Source organism: Doryrhamphus excisus, linkage group LG4, assembly GCF_037039965.1.
Source record: "Doryrhamphus excisus strain RoL-2023G ecotype Guam linkage group LG4, RoL_Dexc_Guam_v1.1, whole genome shotgun sequence".
NCBI lineage: Eukaryota > Metazoa > Chordata > Actinopteri > Syngnathiformes > Syngnathidae > Doryrhamphus > Doryrhamphus excisus.
In genome coordinates this window covers 6273379-6298286 of record NC_136360.1, presented here as the reverse complement: position 1 = coordinate 6298286, position 24908 = coordinate 6273379, and the positions used below count along the sequence as shown (strand labels likewise).

Genomic DNA, 24908 nt, shown 5'->3' with positions numbered 1-24908 from the left:
AATCATCATTAAAGCATCATTTTTTGTTTGTTTCTTTCAGCTTTTTCCTGATTATGGATCTTTTTTTTGTCCACCTACTGATTTTTGGCTTAAACCCTGATGGTACTGTAAGTATTACAAGTTATCATCAATGTACTTGTTCTTGCATGATCACAGCATGTATATCAAATGATGTTAGAGGTTTTTTTAGAGGATTTTGTAGTTGAAATAGGTATGTCCCAATGAAGTGCATTATTAGCTAGCTCATATTAACTCGTTTTCTGCCGTTAAAATAGTGCACAGAAAAAGGGAAAAATATATATATTCATGTTTAACACAAGGATTGTGAATGATGGGCAAAATTCCCCCCAAAAGGTAAATTTTCCTTTAAAATATTATTTTAAAACAATAGCAAATTAATATGTTAATAAATTAGTTATTTTCCCCATAATTGATCTAGGCTGCCAGGTTGCTTTGCTCCAAAGTCCATCAGGGCTGATACGGTTGGGGACTGACTGCTACACAAGAGCTGGGCGGCTTTCTGTGAACTAGATTATCTGTCAGGGCCCCCACCTTCACTGATGAGACTGAGTTTAAATGCTTAGGACACAGACCATAGTCTTCGTTCTCGCTCTACAGGGCTCCTGTTGTACATGATGACACTCATTCCATCCAGACTTGGCTGCTAATGTCCAGAAATCTATGGAATATTCTGCAACACTTAGGGGGGCTTGCCGGAGTTTGCAGTCTGACCCATGCGATCAGGACTCAGCAAAGGTGATGGGATTAATATGGGAAGTAAAATATGTACAATATGATATTATCTTTAACACCTGAGTATTCCTTTGCTATATCATATTGCTGCTAATATTCATGCCTTCTGGGTGCATGGTGGGCCCAGTGCAGGAGAATTGAGGTGTGTGAACTTGTTTGCATGTGTGTGAAGATGTCTCTCCGGTTTGCCACAGTAGCAGCTGCAGTGTCCCGATAAGAGTCACACTAAACAACTTGATTTTGAGCACAAAATGAGCTGAAATATGAGAAGAAAAGATTTGAGGAAAACTGCCTGACACAGACACACACACACACATCTGTGTAACAAGACAATTATTTAGAAGCTTACAAGATTACCAGACATTTTCCTCAGAGAGGGATGAATAATTTTGAACAGTGTCTTTGGAACACTTTTGAATGTATCTTATTAATAGAACTACCCAAAAAAGGTCATACGAACATTGTGGGTTATCTATAATGGCAGCACAACAGAATTTAACTGTATACTGTATATGTGATGAATAAAGTTCAATTGTGCTGGTGCTGTCTACGTATTGTGAGGTGCTTTTTTGACAGGTCCAACTGCTGATGATGTTTTTTTCTAATTCCACAAGCAATAGCTGGATTCAAAGTAGAATGAGTGATCAGCAAGCACCCAGCAGTACATACCTCTCGATATACATTCAAGTGTTACTCTGCCGTTGTGTAAAACCTGTGCATATTACACACATATTACACACTAATGTTTACAATGAACAGTTCAGTATTGATGCTGTTTAAGCAGTTTGCTCCTGAGCACTATTACTACATTGGTTCTGTTGCTCCAGTGTGTGTAAGGTAGAGAGAGAGCTACAGCTTCTTATCCACTTTTCAGTGAGCTCCAAATTAAAATGAAGTTTTAAAAAAATGCAAGTTTTCACATTTACTATAATTCCAGCTCAAGGGTAAATTTGCCTCATAAAAGAAAGGGATACTGAACAACAATGGGAGACAGAGAGAGAGAGAGAGAGAGAGAGAAAGAAAGAGAGAGAGAGAGACTGACAAGATGTGTGACAAAGGAATTATGAGGCTGTTCAATTGACAAGGACAACTTTTGTATTTTTTTAGTGCACAGGATGACGATGAAGACAGCGATGAACTTTTCTGGTAGGCTACTGTTTGGCAGTGGCAGCACTGTTTGGAAAAAATAATTTATTTAAAGCGGACCAATTATGCTTTTTCCACTTTTCTAAACTATAAAAGTAGTTGGAATGTAGTATTCACATGTTAAACCATGCCAAAGTTTCAGATAATGAGGTTTGAGCATTTGGAAGTGAACCCAGAACGAATTTGGGGTGGCTCAAAACGCTTGGTTTCAGAGGGCATTGTAAAACTGGAGGTTTGTGATTTCACACAAAGATGGACTTCCTTATATGGACATGCGCTATAGGCCAGATATGCTCTCTGCCCTTCCCCAAGCTCCTATTCTGTGTTTACGTTGTTCCCAGGAAGTTTTTCTTCTGGTGTAAGGGAAAGCTACATTTGTTTACATTTCCTCAACATCAGGCACAAGTTTCCCAATTTCCTACCAGCAAAAGAAAAACATTTTAATCTGTCAATGGCATTTCACACTGGGCTGTTTCGTGAACATGGGCCAGTATGCAGCTGGACTAGCTGACAAACTGTTGTTGAAGTATGACGCCTTTCCAACGTTACTTGGTCATGTCAAAGAGTCAGAAGAGCAAGTACTAACTAACAATTCACCAGTGTCCTAACTGGCTTTTTGTGTAAGGAACGGAACAAAATCGGTTGTATGTGTAGCATTATAGAGTGTGCATACTGGGAGCGGGGTTGCTAATAGCCATTCCCATAACACTATGAATGGAATCCAGCCATCAGACCGTCCATTCTACCTTGACTGTTCAGGCAGGGAATCCAATACATGACATTATTAGATCAGGAGCAATTTCCTGACCCAATCTGATTAAGAACATACTGCCCGTGTGCTGCTCTAGAGCCAAGTCATTACTGTGATTTACATGAGCAAGAAGTACTTTTTCTGGCAATACATTCAAATAACCTTTGGTCGATTAGGCACAGATGGAAATAAATGTGATTCAGTTCCATGTACTGTATGTTCACTGCAATAATGTCTACCAGAAATGTACTGATGTATACATCACTATTTGAGTGCAGTCTAATGAAAACACTTTGCATGTCAACAGGTATCTGAAGATACACATCTGTATCACTGTGGCATAATTAGATGAGCACTTTGGAGGCCGCCCTGCAAGCAAACAAGCTAACCGACTTATAGTGTGAGTGTATGTCCCGCAGCAGTGTGAGGTAGACAACTGAAAGAGCTTCAAGGGACACACGTAGAGAAGAGACAGACACCGTATATCAGCCACCCTTAGCCAGAAAAGGGGGGCTCCAAGCTTCATCCTTCGGATCCAGCCTTGGTACAAACAAACTGACAATGATGGAGGCAAGAGATTCATGTGCTTTGAGAGTGATGGATGTGTGTGTGTGTGTGTGTGTGTGTGTGTGTGAGCAGATGAACCAAAGAGCCTTCTAGAGCCCTCCAGCACATGAAAACAAACCCAGCTAGTTGTTAACCTCAGTTGACTCTTGGCTGTAAATGTGCCCATACAAAAACACACCTTATGAATACAAGTATGGGGACCACTGTCATTATACACACAGGAAAACTGTAAACATATAGCTTCATCAAACCATAACAACAAACACTCAATAACACCAAATGACTGTAAAAGGTTTTGAGGCAGGATGCAGGTAAAAATAATATATACCAAACAATGTATTCTTTCAATGTGTATTTAAAAAAGTCACCAATCATGACCATCATATAGTACACACAACCTCACACTAGTGAGTACAATATGTGCCTCACATTCCAATAAGTATTTTTATCAGACAATAATACTTGTATGTCGAATCGTTATCAGTGGAAAGTAAATCTATACGCCATACCTCGTTACATTGCGATCCGAACAGCGCTCCCTTCACACATTATGGTTTTTAAAAAATGTAATTCATTCATTCATTTATTCATTTTCTAACGCTTTTTCCTCACGAGGGTCATGGGGGTGCGGGAGCCTATCCCAGCTGTCTTCGGGCAAGAGGCGGGGTACACCCTGGACTGGTCGCCAGCCAATCAGAGAGCACATATAGACAAACAACCATTCATACTCACATTCATACCAATGGACAATTTGGCCAATTAACCTAGCATGTTTTTGGAATGTGGGAGGAAACCAGAGTACCCGGAGAAAACCCACGCATGCACAGGAAAAAAAATGTAATAAATAATAATAAATAAATGATCACTGTTTCACTGACCATAGCGTACTATTATACAAAAAAATTTTGAAAGGCAAGTTATACTGTATGTAGTATTTTATACGAGTGTAAAGGGTGTTATTTAATGACTACGGGGCTCTAATAATGTTAAGCATATTTACAAAGTCATAAAAATGTTTTTCTATAGACTAAATACAAAAATATTCAATTTATTAATATTGAGTCCTTCTTTGCATTAATTCACTTATCTTGGTCGCATCTGGAACCCATTAAGAGCAATAATAGAGGAATGACTGGAAACTGTAATGTTTTGACTGAATCTAGCTGGTGAGTGTACATTTCCATTTTTGCATGCGACTGGTTCCTCAGGTTGGATGACCAAAATCCATTTGTGTTCATGAAAACCACCATAGTCAGTTCATTAGTCACTTTTGCTTTCAAGTAGCCCTTGAGAGGCAACACCATGGTTTCACCAGACACTATTAAAATTCCCCCTAACACGCCAGTCTTTAGTCCTGGATGTCCTACACGCATTGTTATTTGTCTCAAATGGCTCTGCTTTCTTTCTTTGGTGTCATGGTAACTGATGGAGAAAGTTCAGTGCAGCTTTGTGTGACTGCAGAAATAGAACTGATCTCAGCAACTCCTAATAGAAAATTTCCTCAAGTAACATGAAAAACAAACAATTTGGAGATTGGAAATGCACATTATGAAGAAAATCCCTAACAAGATATTGACGATAATCCCTTTACAAAAGGCTGCAGCTCTTTGCCGGGGGAACAATACATAGGTTTGCACTCAATAGAGCTGCATACTAATAGGCTGATTATGAGGCGTAATTATCAGATGGCACTTGTCAAGGGGAAGCTGTGCAGTTTGCCCCCAGGACAAAAATGCAAAAGAGAGTCAAACTGTTGTTCTAGGCAGAAGACACTCATGACTCCTTGTCCGTGATACAGTAGCTTTGACGAAACCACTTATGACAGTTAAGTATGGGAAAAAAAATACACGTGATTTGGCTTTATAAGTGAGAAAGCTGCACAGAAGTCATTGTTATCACACCAGACCATACATACATTAATAGGCAGATGAAATATGTATATTCTCAGAGGTGACACATGGTAGCTGGATGAGAGAGGATTTTACCAGAAGCATACAGAGTCTCAGAACAATGACAGGAAATGTGTGCACATGTGTGATTCCGGGATACACTCTGAGATGTGCTTCTACTTCCCCTTAAAATTAATCTAATACTCTTTTCAAGCTCTGGCTTCAGGGGGGGAGCACATCCATATTGCCAATCTTATACACTGTTAATAATTCAACATTTAATATAGAAACAGACAGGGAGAGAACAATAGCAGTGAATTATTGATTTGTCTTACTAATCTCGTCTTTGGATAGGGAGACAATGACGGTGAAAGTCAGGAAGAATACGTTTACCCAGCTCAGTATCTTTCTTTCTGCCCTTGAGAGTAACTTCAATCTGATTCAATTTAGTGAATTCCATTGCTGCCATCATTTCAGAATGGTTCAATTTACACTGAATCAGCCAGACAGTCCTCATGCTTCTTCCTCTTTCTATTCACATTCCTCATTTCTGTGTTTAGTCACCTTCTTATTTTCCCTGTATGTCTATCATTATTAAATGTTTACAACCACTAACTGTGCCATACGTTACCACGACTACCACGTCTCAGGAGCTCATCTGTATAGTACCAGATACTAGAGATGTTTTTACAATGAATTATAATATTCTATACTTTGTAGTTTGCAGTGGAATAAAACTGCATCTTATATCGGAGCAAAATCCCTATATATTTTGCTCTCATATAAGATGACAAAAATATTAGAAACTCAGCATGATACTTTGCAGTTCTATAACACTATGATCATGTGTTTCCCGTAAAAATAGACTTCGCTGCCAGGTATCATTGCTACATTTTCAGTGTGTGGGCCAATGTGATGAAGGTGCTGGCAGTCTCCCAGGAGTGCGGCAGTGAAGGACATCATCAATGACAAACCGATCACCTGATTCCCAGGCAAGAAAAAGGAATTTATTGGTCAGACGCATGCCAACAGCTAAAATCAAAAAGAAGGCAGCACACTGTGATAGCTTTCAAAGTGTTTTTCTTATCTTCCACCGTATTTGTAACAATGCAGCACAGAGGAAACTGTGATCATTTAATTGGTTGGGCTCTAATTGCAGAAAAGAGGAACAGAAATATATCAGCATATGGCACTGCTGTCATCACCTATAGTTCACAATCACACCCACGCGTCGAGTAGCACGCAGATCCTTCTGTGCGTCTGTGTGTTTGAATGTGTGTGTGTGCGTCGCTACAGTGTGCCAAAATAAAAACAATAAAAGATAAAGCAGTGACAAGATTGCATGTATTTTTTTAAATTTCCACTTTCTTGATCCAATGTAGCATTCAATCTTTTTAAATTTTTTTTTTTTTTTTAAATCAAGTTGCTGTCAAAATGGCATCCAAAGTGCAATCGAAAACATATTTATTTACTTAACAACTCAATACACTCAATACAATACACTCATATGTGACTTTTACTCATCTGTATACACCATTCATTATTTGTACTAAAACCCATTCATCATTTGCACTAAAATTAATATATTCCGGTGTCTGAAATACATACCTGCTCCTGTGCAATATTATGTGTATATCTTGAATATCTTGTATATATTTTGTTGAACTGTCTTTTTTTCACTTTTTGTATACTTTTTAAACTTAACTATTGCACTGAAAGGTAAGGCTCTCCAATCTCATTGTACATCTTGTATAATGACAATAAAGGCCATTCCAATTCCTATAAAAGCAGAATTTGAATTTTGGTCTACATTTTCCGAAAAACACGCTAACCAGGGCACATGCTAAGCAAGATTGCACTGTATTTGGATCAATAGTGTAATTGAACTCCAGTTTCCATTTATAGTACATGACTAACACAACAGCCTGATCAGGATTCACTGAGCCAAACCAGTAGAGTGGTCAACCAAACTGAACTGGATATGTACCTTCATTATCTGTAGACATTTTACTTCTAACCTTTACTAACATTTACCTTTCTTCTTACAGGAGCAGGAAAACAGCTAAAATTATGTGGGGGGCCATGTTGTATCTGTGACATCTTTGGATGGACGCCATATAGTGAGATTGGTGGGATGGACTCTGAACGGTCTGCTACATCAGCTGGCTGGCAGCCAAAGCGCCTCATTGGCGATTAAAAACAATAAACCTCTTCATTGAAGAGGTTGATATCATACTTGGATATGTTGTTATTGCTACACAAACATACCCCAGAGAGTTCCACAGCTGATTTCCAACAACAACTTACATCCACATGCCTCCCATGCTTCAAATAGTGTGGATCTCTGGTTGTTGTGGACCTGGCAAACAGCCAGTTTAGAGGATTTATATTTTCTGTTTATTTAACCTTTCTTTTTTTCCATCGGAGTCAAGGCATGGAGACTGAACACAATCACTAAGCACTATGGTTCATTACTGATGATGTGGGGCATTTATCAGAGGCAAGCAGATCACCAAGGCCATGGTGTATGTGGAAATACTCACTGAGGCATAGTAATGACACATGTGACCACTGTCTTCATAACCTTTTTAGGAGGCCGTATAAGGCAATGAGAGGGTTGGTCTTGACCCTTGGTAGACAACCTCTCTTTAACCCCTTTCCAATATAATCCCCTAACACATTACCACCATCACTGGGCGATACCACACCTGCCCTTCACTGAATCTTTTCACACCGCATTGCTTTTGTCACCCATTTCCTGACAAAATGTCCTTGTTAGCAGAAGCTATCCTTCATCAACACAGACATCACCTTCCTGTTTTGCCATGAGTTTTTGTTTTTTTTTTTAATTCAAAGGTGTTTCTCAACCTCATTATCAAATGCTGGCACCTCCAGCTTCATTTTGAGTTAGTGAGGCGAGAAACACTCAAATTCAAGAAATAATTTAAGGCAAAACAAGAAGGTGGTGTCCGTGTTGATCTTGCTGCCACATTGTGTCTTTGGGAATAGTCATGTCAAGAATTACGTCTTCAGTCAAGGTAACAGTAACAGTAACCTTAAATGTTCATTTATCTCTTTTATATGTATTGACATGCATTTTGAATTGCTTTATATTAAACTATTATAAAAACTAGAAAAAAAATGTGTTTTGCTTTCAGGAATGGATTCATTTGATTTACCTTATTTTTATGAGGAAAAATTGATTCGGTTAGTATCCATAGTGGTTAAAATCAGACGTTCTGGAAAGAATTAATATATACATATACATATACATAATATATAATATATGAATACATATCATATATTGATATTCAACGTAAATACTGTAGACCACAATATGAGTTTTGGTCCATATCACCCAGCCCTAAGCCCAGCACAAAAAATTGATTATATTTTTTGAAGGCAACTCATATACAGAAACAGTAAAGTTTGAGATAAAAAAATAGAATAAAATAATGCAGTAAATATGACTGTAATTAATTAATCATAATTTATGTTTGAATTTGAGATGACCATGATCTGGTAATGGTCTGGAGCGCATTTGACTCTCTTTTTCCCCACCGGTCTGTCAGTGGTTTGACATAAATGAGCCGGTTTGTGGACTCTTGTGGACGCTGTCCTCAAGGTTGATCCTCTAAAACCAGCCATACCTTTCCCACTTCTCCCCACACCCAATCCACCCCATTTCTCCTCCTCCACTTCATTCAGGCGAGATCTAATTCACCAATGAATAATGGATGGATGGATGACTGGATAGAAGACTGTGAAGGTTCTCTTTTCTTCTCAAGCAGGATGGCTTAGTGCTAATGCAGGGCAACATGCATTGGAGATGAGCCCAGGGACCTCCCACTCACTCTGTCTGTCTGTCTGACGCCCCTAGCATCTCTCTCTTGCTCTTCTTGTCTATTCCTTTCTTTGCCTGAATGGTCACCGACAAGCTCCACGATGCATTTAGGATTGCTTACCATTGGTTTATGTTTTATGTTCCTGCCTCATTTTGTTCATAATCACCACACCATCAACATGTTGACTGCTGGACATCCTTTTGACCAATTACCAATCACCCTTTTCATTGTTCATTACCTCAGTTCGATTAGCTCCTGGCCTTGGGAGAGCAATCCCAGGCTTTCATTGACCCTGACCCTCCCCTGCTCACCTCCTTGCTAATACCTTTAGAAGCCTTGTCAAACAGACAGCTGCATCAAACAAGCCTCCAACCCAAAACATTCAGCCCTATGCATTTAAAATGAATGCATCACATATATATTGAGTACACAATAGCTATTAAATATAATATATGCTATGCTCACCATCACTTGGTTATGGTGGCAGTCGGTGGTATCATATCTGGTGTCTTGGCCTGTTGGTGGGTCGGCGTTCACACTTGCCTCGCTCAGGACTAGGCAGGCAGGCAGACTGAGAATTTCAGGCGGCCTCTGCCCCTTGTTTGCTTCGGTAATTTTGATCCTGGACTGTGACCAAATGAACCGTACTAACAGAGCTCTATTCTGCAATCGAATCTACATTTGTCATCCAAAACCGACAAGTGTTGGATAATAAAAATAAATGTGAAATTATAATTTATATATATATATATATATATATATATATATATATATATATAAAATTATAAATAAAATTAAAAAAATAAAACAATAGGCCTACTGTTGTTATTACTAGTAATTACAGTGAAATACCTTTTTGTGTGCCTTATGTGTGCACCGAGTTCCAAAATCTGTAAAAATGTTATTGTGCTACTTTAGTACGCGCTCCGCTTGATTGATTAGCATGCACCTTACGTACATGTTAAGTGCAGAAATAGACCCTGTCATTGAGACTGCACCTTATAATGCGGTCTGTCTTCTGGTGTGGAAAATACGGTGCAAACAAACAAAACTTGTTTGTTGTACATTTTTTGTACGAATCAAACTGCATATTTTGTTTCTGCCTGAATAAAAAAAAAACTGATGTTCATGGCTGTCACTCACGGCTTTTGATATTCACGTACTGTACATATTAGAATCACACACACAGCAGTCTCAGACAGGCGATTAACAATTTCCAGTTATGTTGTTAAGACAGGCCCATTATTGTAGAGTACAATGGAACCCTGCATATTCGCAATTCAACATTCATAGCCCCGCAGATATGTAGATTTCCGGTTCTAAAATTGTATAGTTATTGTTGTACTAAATTGGGTCCTTATTCTCTCATTCACCATAAGTGGGTAATAATTTATAAATACATTACAACACGAGTAGTATAATGTATAACATACACGAACCACTGTAGAAAGTCAGCAATTTTTACCTTTTTTATGCTTTACTGATAATGTTTTTTTAACAGTAAGATTTGTTCAGTGATCCTTGAACACACCACACTTGTGTGCTGTGAGATGCAAAAGTTTGTTTGGTTACAAAAGCACCAGCTTGAAAGTCAATCCGGCCTCAAAACTAACATGTTATCGGAAATCGTTACTGGAATTACAACAGAGGAGCAGTATGGATTATGTAGGCGTGACTTGTAGATATGGCTTCTCTTGCCATCTAGCTTCTAGCAGTAGCCTGACAATCAGGCTAATTATTTGTCTATATTAGTCATTGTACATTAAAGCGTTGAATAGCTATACATTTGACAGTGAATGTGTTGAATAAATGTGGGAGGCATATTTAGGGCTTAAACCTGGGTTGTGCTGTGCGTAAACAATGGTAATTGAAGAGAAGGGAGGGGTTTTGGAGCTGAATGTAATCTAATAATTACTGACTTTTATTGCAAAATGTCGATCCAAAATCGGAGAACGATAACGTCAGGCTTGCAGGAGGGTTTTGGGGGGAGTAAGCTGTGCCATTCGCTGGTGGTCCCGTATCGTAACCCTTGTGAAAAGTGGCAATCGACGTGCTGTATATATGTCATTGTCTAATGGAAGCAGGATGCTGAGGGAGAAGTGTACCAAAGGCAACAATCAGCATCAGGAAGTGAGCATCTCATGAATAATGCAAGGTCCTGTGTGAACCTGGCTGACCCACAAGTGTCCTGCTGAGCACCCCTGTCTGTCTATCTGATTCGGGGGCTGTCTGTCCATATGTTTCTTATTACATACACCCAGTAGTTCACCTGGCAACAGCTGTCTGCCTTTACCAATACAGATCAGCCATCACCACATGGTCCAGATATATACCTAGTGATGTCCCTGTAGGATACCATGATCAATTAGAGTGTATGAGATCTATAATACAGTATAATAATATAATCATGCTGTCGGCTTGATTGCAGCGGCAGATTGTGAGTGCAATTACTTCAGTTATTTCATTTTAAGCAATCAATTGGCAGAAATGACTGTGGTTTTAATCTAGAATCAACGCCAATATATAACACTATATATTATAATTATTATATTTTTAATAGTGGCCCTCACAGTGGCTAGCAAGAAAAATTACGGCTGGTCAAGTCCCCAAGGAAGGCCCAGGTACTGCCACTGTTGCGTATTCATTCACTTCATATCAAAATAAACACAATTAAAAATAAACTGTAGCGTCCAAGTGCAAGAAAAAACACTTTACCCAACATTTTACACACCGCGGGGGCAAGATTTGCCTACAAACGTAGTCCACCCCACAGCAGTAAACAGCTGCTGTTCCGTCATACACCTGCAGAATAACAATCAGCCTCCAACTAGCTTCTCATCATTTTGGTCAACAACAGGAGACAAAATGTTGCCGGGAGGTGAAGAAACAATGGAAAACATGGACATTGAAATATTTATTAGACAGACAGAGGGATTGGAGCTATTGTATTCTGCTCTATTGTAAAGATAAGCAAATAGTGCTCGTATTTACTATGGTGACTGAACTTAAAAGTTATTAATGCTTGACAAAAAATTGGGGTGTACCCTACAGCAAAAACAATCATTGCTTACGGATGCCAAGCTCAAACGCACAGAAATGTACCAAAATCTCATCTCAAAATAAATAATTAAGCAGGGATTGGGCTAGACTCTTTGAATGTTAATTATTCAGCATGTCATTTTGGAAAATTCTGTGTAGAGCTTGAAAAATTAATTGATGATTTATTGATGATATAGTAGTTAAGTGACAACTATTCTTGGAATTCGATAAATATTTTGTGATTTAAAAATGTTCTTCTGTTACGTTGATGGTTCTAACCCCTAATTGTTTACGTTTGGTTTACATTGATTTGGTTTGTCGAGGATCTAACCGATTATTCGATTAACTGAAACAAGCTAAAGATGAATTGACTAAGAAGCTAATCAGGAACTGCAGCCCTAAATCTATGCCTCCAACTATGTGAGAACAGGTCCTTTTCTGCTTTGATTTGAATGTCTGACCTCAACCTCATCAATGAAAAAACTATGGAAGAACTATATCAGAGTTTGTCATCAGTTTCACTGTCTGCCTTAAAAAAGACACTCATAACTGTAAAGAGGACCAACTTTATATCTTCTTATTCTTCTGATTCATGACAAAAACATACATATATTTCAGTTTTGTTTTTTTAAATCAAATGAGACAAAATAATAGCCATGCACACAAAGCAATAAGAGCATCCTATTTTTACCCATGGCTCCACACTTTTATAGCTTTATTGATTGGGCTGCATAAACCATGAAAAGCCCTGAAGGAATATTGCTGACAGAGGAGCCACAGGAGAGCAGTGAAAAGACAGCAAGGTTTATGATTCTTATTTTAACTTCCCACATTCGCTACAGTTGGCTTTTCACTTGGCCTGATTCATTCGCTCTCTGACACTCAAGAATTTTTCATTCATGAGATGAGGTGCCATGTCTTTTACAGACGTGTGTACGTGTGCAGCAGTCTTTCAGCACATCGTCACACATTACAATGGATAGGCGACTGGATTGAATGAGTCAAGCAGATACTTAAGAGATTATAAAATGCTCCATAAATGGAGGAATTTATGGGATGCGAAGCAAGTGTACACACACACACACACAGATTCCAGTGAAAGCTAGGTTTTAATTATCCAGAGCTATTGTTCTCAGGTCTGTAATAGTCAGAGGGGCTAATTGAATTAAATTGAGTCATAACTCAAGCAGGAGGAACGAGAAATCCAACCAGCTGTTCCAGCCTTCTTGTGGCTCGCCACAGAACATGTGGGACAGCTGTACTTTAACTACAATGGCACAATAACCAATAAAATGGTGGGATGTGGGAAGAAGATAAAATGATCTTAATGAGGGGTGAGGGGTACAACAGAGCATCGGAGGTGTAAAGTGCATATGTTTGTCTGTGTCAGTTTCCAATAAGCTCTTTGTCATGCACAATGAGATATAAGATATAAGTCCAAACATGTTGCAAACAAAACCCTCATTTTACCTGATACTGTTTTATGTCATATGATCACTTCAAATGATGAGCATGTACTGGCCTCAAAACAAAACATTGGCTGATAGACAACAACATAGCCAAACATATGATGTTAAAAGCCCCTGCATCAGCGTAATTATGAATTTGTCCAAAATATTTAAAAAACAAAACCTCAAAAGCGGTGTTCACACTTTCTTTATATCGGGCTTCACAGTAACTGCATGAGATCTCAGCATTGGTGAAGGTTCGAACTGCAATATAGCAAGTGAAGACTGTACATATCAAAGTGAAAATTTTCATAGTTTCATCGGCTTTGTTGGATTTTGTCTAGTCAACTAATCGTTTTCCACTTTTGACCTACAAATGTTGTTAGAATATTGTAGTTTTTTCTCAAACATCCCCTGTGGCTTCTGAGCTCCACAGCACCAGCGGTGCCTCTGACAAAGTGTGTCCGACAATGAGTGCTCCTCCTTGGGCAGGGGAGGTGGAGGCAGCACCCTCACATCCAGCTTCTCCTAAGCTCTGACGCACCAGCGTTGCCTACATTACCACTCTTTGAGTTCATACACGGTAAGTAAGGGGTCTCCAACCAGTAGCTCATGAGGTACTAGTAGCTCCTTCTGCTCTTCTTCTCCCACTGTTTGACCTTAGCTGTTCCATTGTATATAATAAAACATACCATGTTTTATTTGGTTATTTCATCTGATTACCGCTTGCTACTGGGCAATATCATACTTTGACAATACAATTTTCCCTCATTTAACTTGAATCATATTTGACAGCCTGTGTCTTCAATATAAGAGCAGAAATTGCTGCTGCAATATTTAGTTTTATCTTGTCTGTATTACGGTACAATATCTCCACCACAGGGAAAATGATTCAAGTCAATAACCACACTGGTGGAATCTGCAGCTTTCTTTCATTACAAGGCATCTCTATTTACAATATAAACATTTTCCACTGTAAAAAAACAAAAAAAAACATAGAACATCATAATCTAAACTACTGTGAATGACAGGGTGCTATTCTGCTGATTGAGTGATGCTGTCTCTTTTTATAAAGGCCCACACACACTCATCTTGGGACAAGCAGAAAGAGTTCAAGTGTTGACTCATGATCACAGCTCCACCTGAGACAGGAAGTCATCTATCATCCCAACTGCACTTGTTCAGTGTACCAATCAGTCTCTAACATCATAGAGTCTGACATATTTTGTCCCTTGCATTTGGCTACAATAGGTAACCAAAATATTATAAACACCCTTCAGTACAATGCAGCACAGTTCGAAGCCAGTAAAGACTCAAATATAAAACCACAACAATATTGAATGGTGAGCGTCGAATAAACCTTGCTCCAGACAGCTGCAGTCAAAATAAAGGTGTGAAACATAAATATAGATAAGTCCCACATGACTGTGTCCCATCATGGTCCTTCCCTTTCATTGACTCAATCACATCATATTTACATCCCACCAATCGAACAGAAGGAATCAAGCTCAACATGTACAAACACATCCCATCGTCTACCAAGTGAAACTAAAGAAAGTTGTTGACTCTAAAATCTAAAATTAAAACAAATGCTTGACATTCTGGTAGGCTTGTGCCAAAGATTAATTATAGCAGTTCTTAACTTTGTACATAGTGCTGGCAGTTTTGCACTCCAATGCAACATACCAACTACTAGGATATGCTGGAGGTTCTTCTGAACTGCACCATACAGTACACAATAAAGTGGGAGTGATGATTTGGTAAATGAGCCTTGGGTTGTTGAAGCTTGCAGCATGTTAGTGGGTGATTGCTTCCTATTTTTAGATGATGTAGAGAGGTTATTCTGGGTATCCCCAAACTGCTCTAGAACAGGGGCACTGGGTACAGAAGTATGTGTCTATGATGTGTGTGTGTGTGTGTCACGACACAGGGAGTCTTCTTACCTTCAGTGGATGGGGCTTGGTCCTGGGCTGCATACAGCATATCCTTGAATGCCTGATGAGGAAAAGAAATAGAAATACTGAGCAGAGCTTCAACTGTTTGGAATCACTAAATCGAGCAGCACAACAGAAACATGCCCATAGGAAACTGTAAGTAAAGCAGACTGAAGATCAGCAGCTTTATTACCACCAAATGTACAAAACATATATCATCCTATCACGCTTGCACCGCATTTGAGAGAAGAAGTGCTCAAACAATCATTTTTGAAGTCCAAAAAAGAAAAACCTTCATCTCATGGACATGATACATGTATAAGCATCGAGTATATCCACCGCTTCACAGGGAACAATACATCCATTAAAAAAAACAGGCATCGCTACACATTCATTGTATGAATGAGGCTACAGGATCACTGTACGGACATTAGAGATGGCCACTGCTAGGATCGCAAGCTATCGAGCAAACTACCGTTTACTCCAGTTTACGTATTCTAAACTCAAGAAAGTGTTCCAGAGTGGGGAAGAAGGACAAATTAACAAGCCAAAAACTTACCACTTCCACAAGGAATGGTAGGACTTTATTTCCACTCATAACCAATGAAATTCTGATGGGTGAGCTTTTGTCGTAAAACTACTGCATAATTGAGAAAAGGGAGATGTGGACTGTATACAAACGGTGCATGAATGTTGCATCTTCGAAGATTTTTTATTCTATATTACAAAATGTGGCCGTATTCAAACCCCTATCCTTCTGTGTCAGTACCACTTAGATTCTGATTGTTAAGGATACATATGCAGCATGTACGTTTTCAAAAGAGCTCAAAGCTATGCTTCTCATCCAAATGATTCAATGGAAAATTTACTCTTGCTTTAAGTATGATTTTTTTTAAGTTTTAACCACAAAAAAATAAATGCTGTTCTATGCAACAAGAATGGGTGCATGATACTGGATGATAATTGCAGGCTGGCTCCTTTCAACAGATTTGTCACAATGAAAGTAACCACTGAATCACATTTTTTTTATTCATAAAGATGCTTTTCAGAGGAATCGCTCCACTGGGTGAAAAAAAATATGTTGGGCTATTCATATTTAACTTTCATTATGCATGCAAATGTATGACAAACAAATTCACCACTCTTAATGACAACCTGCAGGGAGCTTTCCTGTTGTATAATCTGATGGTATCAAAGCACGCTGACTCCAGGTGCTGCTTTCTGACATCAAGAGCACAGCGTGAGTCATTGAGTGTGGAGGTGGACTGTTGTGTGTTAGCGGCGGCCTGCTTTGTTGCTGCTGAAAGTTCCCTGCATACATCCGCTACTGGAGTCTAACCTACTCCCCATACTAATAGGAGGAAAATAGATATTCAGATGGAGTCAGGGGAGGTGTTCATTAAGAGGGAGGTATCGCCATGGTGATGGTAGTCATAGAAAACGGGAGAGAGGGGGTTAGCCCTATTGGGAATTGAGATAAATCTGCAGGCTTACCAGTAATCAGTGCTGAAACCTGTAGACAATAACTAATCCAAGCCTAACAAGGGCCATCACTTTGAATGACTATGCACTAATGTGATGCATCCTGACTGGACACGACATGCATGTCCTTAACACTGCAGTGACCAGTCAATAAAATATCATCACGGATGTGTCTTCTGTGACATGATGAGTGGGCACCAAAATAAATATTTGAGTGATAGATGGTCAAATAATTCCACTTAGATGCTGGGGGTCATTGTGCTTGAGGAGACGAGAGTGTTTGTCTGAAAAGGTCTGCAGCTCAAACAGAATCACTTAAGTCCCAGTGGTTCTGAGCCTGCGAGTGGATCCCTGTGAAGAAGCCAGGGAGGATGGTGAAAGAGGAGGAGGAGGAGTAGGAGGAAAAAAGGGCAGGTCTGGGACCAGATGTCCTCCCGATGGGGGAGGAACGATGGGGTGAGGGCGGGAGGGAATGGGGGAGGTTCTCAGCAGTCGTTTTGCCAATGCCTGTTGTCTACATGATGTTCATATTGTTCATACATGCTGATAAATCACACTTTGCTTGCATAGAAAATGAAGATGAAGATGTACACCTTATATGCAATTTACAATGTCAAATGTCAATAAATTAGTACAGGGCAAAGCCTCGCCGATATTCTGTGTACCGTCCTGGAATCAGTGGAATCACAAAGGCATCTGTCTTTCAATCCAAATATCATCACTTGCCTAGTTTGAATTGCAAATAGCAGCCATAACCACTTCACTACTCCTCCTCATCATCATAATGATTATGGAAGGTTACATGAGTGATTGGACTGCAGATGTGAATGCAAATGCCCTTGTTCGCCCACACAGACACTCTGTATACAGTATGTGTTTATAGTCTGTTAGAAATAACATAACATGCACTGACGGTACTGTCATCATTTTATTAAAATTTCTTGATCGGGTAAAATTAGCAATTCATTATATTATTTTCATTTAACTATAGATGACAGAAATTGCCTGTCGCAATATAGATGAGAAAAATGTCTTTATGTCACAATTTTGTAGCGATGTCAAATAATGTAACAATTATACATTAAATGCTAACAAAAGGGAAGACCTGGGTTCGATTCTCTGCTTGGGCATCTGTGTGTGGATTTTGCATGTTCTCCCCATTCATGCCTGTGTTTTCTACAGGTACTCCGGCTTCCTCCCACATCCCAAAAACATGCATGTTAGGTAAATTGGTGACTCCAAATTGTCCGTAGGTATGAATGTGAGTGTGAATGGTTGTTTGTCTACATGTGACCTGTGATTGGCTGGCGACCACCCACATTTCGCCCAAAGTCAGCTGGGATAGGCTCCAGCATATCCCCTAGTGAGGATAAGCAGCATAAAAAATATGGATGGATGGATGCTAACAAAAGGTACAGTTAATCAACATTATTGAAGAGAACATGGGATAGAAGTCGCAGCAATTCACCAACTCATTATTGTTATGACAATTATTATTCCGTAAAATTTCACAATGAATAAGAGCAGTATTACAAATTATGCCTTTACAAAGAATATTTTTAACCTCATGCAGTCAAACCATTTTGATTAAAATGATTGCTGCACATGTGTCAAGATTTTCGCACAGTGTCTTGGTTATCGTGTGACCAAACAGTGCACCCAACAAACTAGTCCAAAGAACTGAGCGCCCAAACAAAGCATGCACAAGTTGGTGACTCAGTCTCTGTGAAGAATGGATAGTGGTTCTTTTAGAGCTGGGACACTATAGACATACAGTATTCCAGCCAGAGAATCCTTTCATCATGTTTATTGTGTGTGGTCATCTTGTTCATAGAATGAACACAGAATAATGAACAACTCGTATCTGTCTACTTTAATTTAAAGGGAATCTGTGTCTTTTTTATTACATACAGCACCAAAAAAAGTTGCAAGTGACAGGACTTTGAAAAAGAAGGTGTGAAAGACTATTGAATTCCACACAAAATTCGTAGCTAAGTATAAATGTAGCATCTATTACAATAAGATTGGAATGTTAAGGTTGATTAACTAACACAGGTTGCAAGGGCAAGGGTTTAACGGGGAGACATAACAGATAGTGAGCAGGGCTTGTGTGTTTAATGCTGCTGAAGTTTAAAATAAAGTTCAATGGTGCAAGTATACAGCTCTTTATGTATTTCGCTTGCTGCATTTGAAGTATCATGTGTGGCCATAATGGGTTTTCACATTTTTCCCCAACAGCTTCTCGACAATTACTGTCTGCTTCTAATTAACTCCCTGTCCCTTTGTGATTTAGGTATATAAACAGCCTAGCGATAATTAGAGCATTTATGCCATCTACAAAGAATAGACCAAATATTATCCAGCTCTACGCAATTATGCACTACAACAATAATAATTTCATTCATTCGATCACAGACATTTTTCAAAAGACCGGCCATTTTAGATTTTGACTGATCTTTCAAGGCACACAGAATATTGTGTTCTATTGCTACTGTATAAAAGATTAGACTCATGTCTATCATCAGAAAAAAAGTTTGTTTCCACCTTCTTCCATTCTTTATTCTGGCTTCACCAGCTTTTTGTGAATATTTTTTTGTGAAGATACATTTCAAGCATTCATTTTGGCACAAAGGTTTTTTGGCTTTTGTGATAGTTCAAATATGTATAAAGAACTACAACAACCAAAACAACACAAAAAGGGGTTGTCTTACATGAAAATAACAATTTATTTACAAATATAACCAATGAACTATTTAGAATTTTCACTTTCGGAACTGAACTATGTATGCGCGCGCTTTAAAATTTCCCTACAACGCGTAACCTTTTGAGCACTATACCCCTCTACTCTCTCTCACTTCCTCCATTCTGTCATGTGTGATTTGTCCATTAATATGATCCCTGGCGAGCTCTTATCAAATGCACTTCTACCACCTTGTGGCCGTTTTTATGGCTGAAAAGTGCTCTGAAGTAAAATGCATGAGTGGAGAGTTGCATCAACGCTTTTTTTTGCCTCTCACGCAAAAAAACTGACATATAAACATGTTAGACATGTTGGAATCGCGTAGTCTGGATTATGAAAATGCATAAATACGTCTTTGGTGTTGAATCTAATTTAATTATGCAGTTATACCTAATATACAGTATATCTAATGTACACGACATTCCTGCTGTATACATTTCATTCGTACAGAACATCTGCATTAATCATAAGTGCTGCAGTTGTACAGTTTTTTTACAGGGAGGAATGGCAGTGTTTGTTGCCCATACAGTCTTGGCCAAATCATGGCCAGTTCATGGCGTAATTGCCAATTATGCAAATTAGATGATGGCATCAGCAGCAGCAGAATACACGCATGAACAATGTTACTGTGACAAGACTTCATATTACACACAAGCCATACACCAGGGTAAAAATACAAAAATCCTTACATTGACCCAAAATCCTTATTGATGCAATCCATCATTGGCCAATTTTCACTGCATTTTCCTAAAAGAATATCAGCCTGGACACGCATTGCTTCCAAATCATCAACAAACTGTAATGACCATGCTTGTGGTTAAGGACAACGTAGTTACTCCAGTCGCTTTATTAACAAGCAGTAAAACCCCATGTGTTGTAAACCAAGCATACACTTATCTAATGATCAGGTAATCAATCGGCACAGATTTCCTTGATTTTGGGGGATAACAGATCAACCAATCCTTAGATCCTTACATATGAAAACAATGTTATCTACCTCCACAAAGGTCTGAAAGTCAGCCACTGTGCCCTTTTGCTCTGCCAGGCTAACAGTTAGCAATTGAGCTCGCAGTAATCCACTACTTTGTGATATGACCACCTTACGGTCTCCTCTTATTCTAAAACTTTCCTTAACACTGCATAAGCTTTCAACACTTTTCCTTTCTTTTCACTCAATTGTCCAAACTTTGAATGGCGAAATGAAAGCAAACCAAACATTGTACGTGTCAACATGTAAAAGACATAGTGTGAATGAATTATCAGCAAAAGATATGAGAAGGAGTTGGATTAAATAAGTTCAGCTTCCTCCTGACCTTTTTGGACATGTTTAATTGCGTAAATGTAACCATGGGAAGTTCTTTACTTATTAAGCATGTGAGAAACAAATTAGCAGAGGCCTCAAGAGTGGTGTTTGTATAATTGTCAATTGTTTATCGATAATTGCTTCCAAACCTGATCGCGATAAGTGAATTTCCACGGAGTAGGATTCATCATTAATAAATAAAATATTTTCGCAGTCAAGAGCATAGAAAACCTGTTTAGAACTTTCTAAATATGATTTTGTACCATTATTAGAGCCCAGTAGAGATTAAATAACATCCCTATAGTCACCAATTGTCAATGTGTTTACAACACAATGCTCAACTGTCATGAGCAGGCTATGGGATCTCCAGGGACTTAAGAGATGGCCGCCATTTTCAATACAGCATGCTACCAAACAACGTTCCCTCTAAGTTGTGCACGGACAAAGTAAGAAGCCAAAAACGTACCAAATGCACACAAAATGGGAGGACGGCTTCTTTTCATTACGCCATGCAGTGTGAAGGTAATTTAATGTCATGTTTCATCAATGTAACATTAGTGATTAAGAATACTGATAAATTATAAATTGTCTTTCAATATTTTTGTACTAAAATTAGGCCAAAGTCAACTACTAAACAGTGGCGATTTATTCATTAACTATTTTTTTAAGTGATAGATTTTCCAACTGCAAGGGATGACTATATGCACATCTGTCATAGCAAACAGCTCATTAGCATATCGGTTTGTACCCACAATCTCACACAATAAACCTTACACCTAATTAGGCCATCGCTCAATCAGCTTGTCAATTCCTCTGTATTCGTGAGGTTCCTTCCTAACTAAAATTGCGATATTTCCTGGTACGGCCATGTTGGTACATAGTGAATTGTGTGGTCAGTATGAATAGACAACAGTGAAAGCTGGGCAGCAGGTTAATTAAACCATCTGGCACATAAAGGAAGACATAAAATTGAATTTAGTCCATTCCATTTGAATGTAGAAAGCTGTTTCACACATACTAAAACACAAAAAGGAACCACTCTGGATGTGTCATATTTAAATGTACGTACTTCAGCTGGTGGAAAAATGACTCACTGAATAAACTTAAACATGTCACAGCAATCACACAGTGTACAGTGTACAGGGCTGTAATATGAAACATTCCAAGGGTGATATATTATCTATGTTTGTAATTAGTTCATGCTGTAATCCTTGCAATTTAGCAGCATTTTATGTGGTTAAAAGCTGGAGGTGACACAGGTGTCTCGCTGCCACGCCCACTCGGACATACACTTGCCTACACAAGCTGTATAAATATGACCATTTGGGGGAAAAATGTAAATTCTATAATTGAAAACATGGCTCTCTGCATAATTCAACAGTAGCTGGTCACATACAGGTGTACCTAGTCCATGTCTCTTGAGCAGATGGATCACGGATACTGTTTATGCCAAAAATCTGTTGTAATAATTAAGTGTGTTGTGCATGACTTCATTGAAAAAAAATCAAAACTAATGTGTACTATGACTAATGTACAATTACCACATATAATGTAAGCAATGTATGTATACTGTATAAGAATCCTTCAACTCAGGGATCTATTATCTGTCTGTCTGAGCGTGTATCCATCTATTACCGACCATGTCAAATCGGTGTGTGCTGCGATGAAGACTGGAGGTGTAAAATGGCTGTTTGACCATATATCTGCTATCACTCTATAGATTACAAGACCTGACATAACAAAAAACAATTACCAACAATAATACCCAATAACAAAACAACCATAATAACTGTACATGCAGTTATTTATATAAACTTCTATTTTGTGTTACTGTACACTTACTGTATATGACATATTAACACACATTTTGAAGCCAGAACATGCTACAATCACACAATGACAGAAGTAAAACACGTATGACTATCTCCTGTTAGCACATATACAACTCAATAGTTATAAGTGCAAAAAACAGGTCTTGTAGGGCACTGAACCAAGAGGTGTATAGGGTCTTTTGTCTATAATTCATAGAGTTAAATGGAATGCTGCTGTCAGTGCACGTCCGCACTGGAGCTCTTAATGCACTGGTGGCAAAAAGGAAGGTGTGAAAATAAAATAAGCCATATGACAACTGACTTGATAGAAATAAACAAAAAAATAAACAAAAGAATGTATATGAAATAATATAAACAGAGGACTTGAGGGCGTGTTTGAAATCCATAATTTATATTAAATATTTGATGTGTTCAGGAAAAATCATGGGAGATTATATGATTATGAAGCCAAACAATTTCTCTCATTTTGATGCTACTTGGGCTTAATCAAGAAATCTTTCATTTAAAATTAAAAAATATATATTAAAATGCTCCCTGAAATCTTAGAAATGTATTAAGTGGAGACTTTTCATTGTTGGTGGTTAATTAAATTGTTAATTTCGGCGCTATTAAATGAAAGTCAACCAGCCGCAATAAAGCTGAATGAAAAGTCAATTAGCCTTCCATTAACAATGGGACATCCTTCATCATTGCCTGTGCCTTCCTTGGCCCCAGATGAACATTTTAGTTTACGTTTTCAACTCCCTCTTGCGCAAAATGACATTCATAAAGGAAAATATTTTGTGCTTAAGCACAGTAGTCAACATCAGTAAATACATAAACGTTACCTCATATTGAAGGTACTGTTTTCTCCACTCAGGGGTGATGTGGGACGAAAGGTGCTCGGCGAATTTCATAGTTGCAGCAACAAGAGTCCACTTTAAAGGGAATTAGATCCTTCTCTTCCGGCTCGACGCCACTTTTCTGCACGCCAACTTGCTGGCTCAACATGCGGTGCGTCAGCCGGCGTGACCCGCTTGCTTCACTCTACTTCTGCTCCGCGGTCCCGCTCAGTGCTCTCCGAGCCAGTCCCGTCCCACATACTACTAACTACTACTCTTACCGAGGAGTGTTTAGTTTGACCGTAGTTCGGAAATCAGGCTTTACGGGGGGTAGTGACAGTTTGGCTCGGTGACTTTGTCCCGTTTGTCCCTCCGTGTGTGGGTCTGGGGACTGAGCGGTCCGCCATCAGTGACGTGTCTGCGTCATAGAGCGCGCTCTGTCAGCTGTTTCTGTTTGGAGCTCCCGCTGCTACTTCCGCCCCATGCACCTTACACACTTAACTACCACAAGTTTATTATGGTGTTGTTTGGAATTGTTGTGTATAATTAATTATCTCAATAAAATTGTCTTAATAAAAAAAGATATCTTTTTAAATAATTTCCTTAGAGTGTGTCTTCTTTCTTACTTCCTGTTCGCCCCTTGCTTCTCAAACAGACTAATGGGCGCGGCTAACATATAATTTTTTTTCATTGGCCAATGGGGCATTTCTGATTTCGACCTACTAATTTTGCCTAGCAACATGTGGCCAGATAAACATCACTATTATTGAGTGTTAGTGTTAGTGTGCGTGTGTGTGTGTGTGTGTTTATACGTTTCAAGCCCTTCTTAAAAATGTGTATTTATAATTTTACAAAAGTATGCTTCTTCATAGCATTGCACCTCACTAGATTTTACTCTTATTGAGTTATTGAGTGGGGTAAATGCAAATAAAAACACAAAACATACAAGAAATTCCAGTAAATGATGACCAACCATCTTAAAAAGTAAAAGGTCATGAGGTCACAGCCGAATGACAATTTACACCAATTCTATTGAGTTTAAATCGTAAATGTGGAAAAATATTGCCCTTTTTGTACACTGTTATTTTAAACCATTTGTAGTTATCTTGTGCTTGCCTGGTGTTCTTATAGGTTTTTAAAAAGTTTCACTCAGTCCCTTTAATTGGAGAATCTCTGCATTCAGCCCAATTGTTTTTAATGGTCTGACCATCGTTGAATCAGTAGCAGCATCTACCGGACATTATGCGCAAATACAGAATATTAGCGTGCATTTTACAGGCAACCAACGTAGTATAATATATTTTTAGCTTAGACAAACAACACGATTAGTTTTTTAAAGTTTCTATGCAACATTTTAG

At 38.7% G+C, this 24908-nt stretch overlaps 1 protein-coding gene across 1 annotated transcript in view; it reads right to left on the bottom strand.

Moving 5' to 3' along the window:
- xpr1a (xenotropic and polytropic retrovirus receptor 1a) overlaps positions 1 to 23984 on the bottom strand; it is a 68427-nt gene extending 44443 nt beyond the window's left edge. The window contains exons 1-2 of the mRNA XM_058072486.2: positions 23557 to 23984; positions 15382 to 15433 (exon numbers count right to left, since the gene is read on the bottom strand). Of these exons, the coding sequence (XP_057928469.1) occupies positions 15382 to 15433; positions 23557 to 23625 (121 nt within the window). The 5' untranslated portion in view covers positions 23626 to 23984. The remainder of the gene's footprint in view (positions 1 to 15381; positions 15434 to 23556) is intronic.
- Between the last annotated feature and the right edge of the window lie 924 nt (positions 23985 to 24908).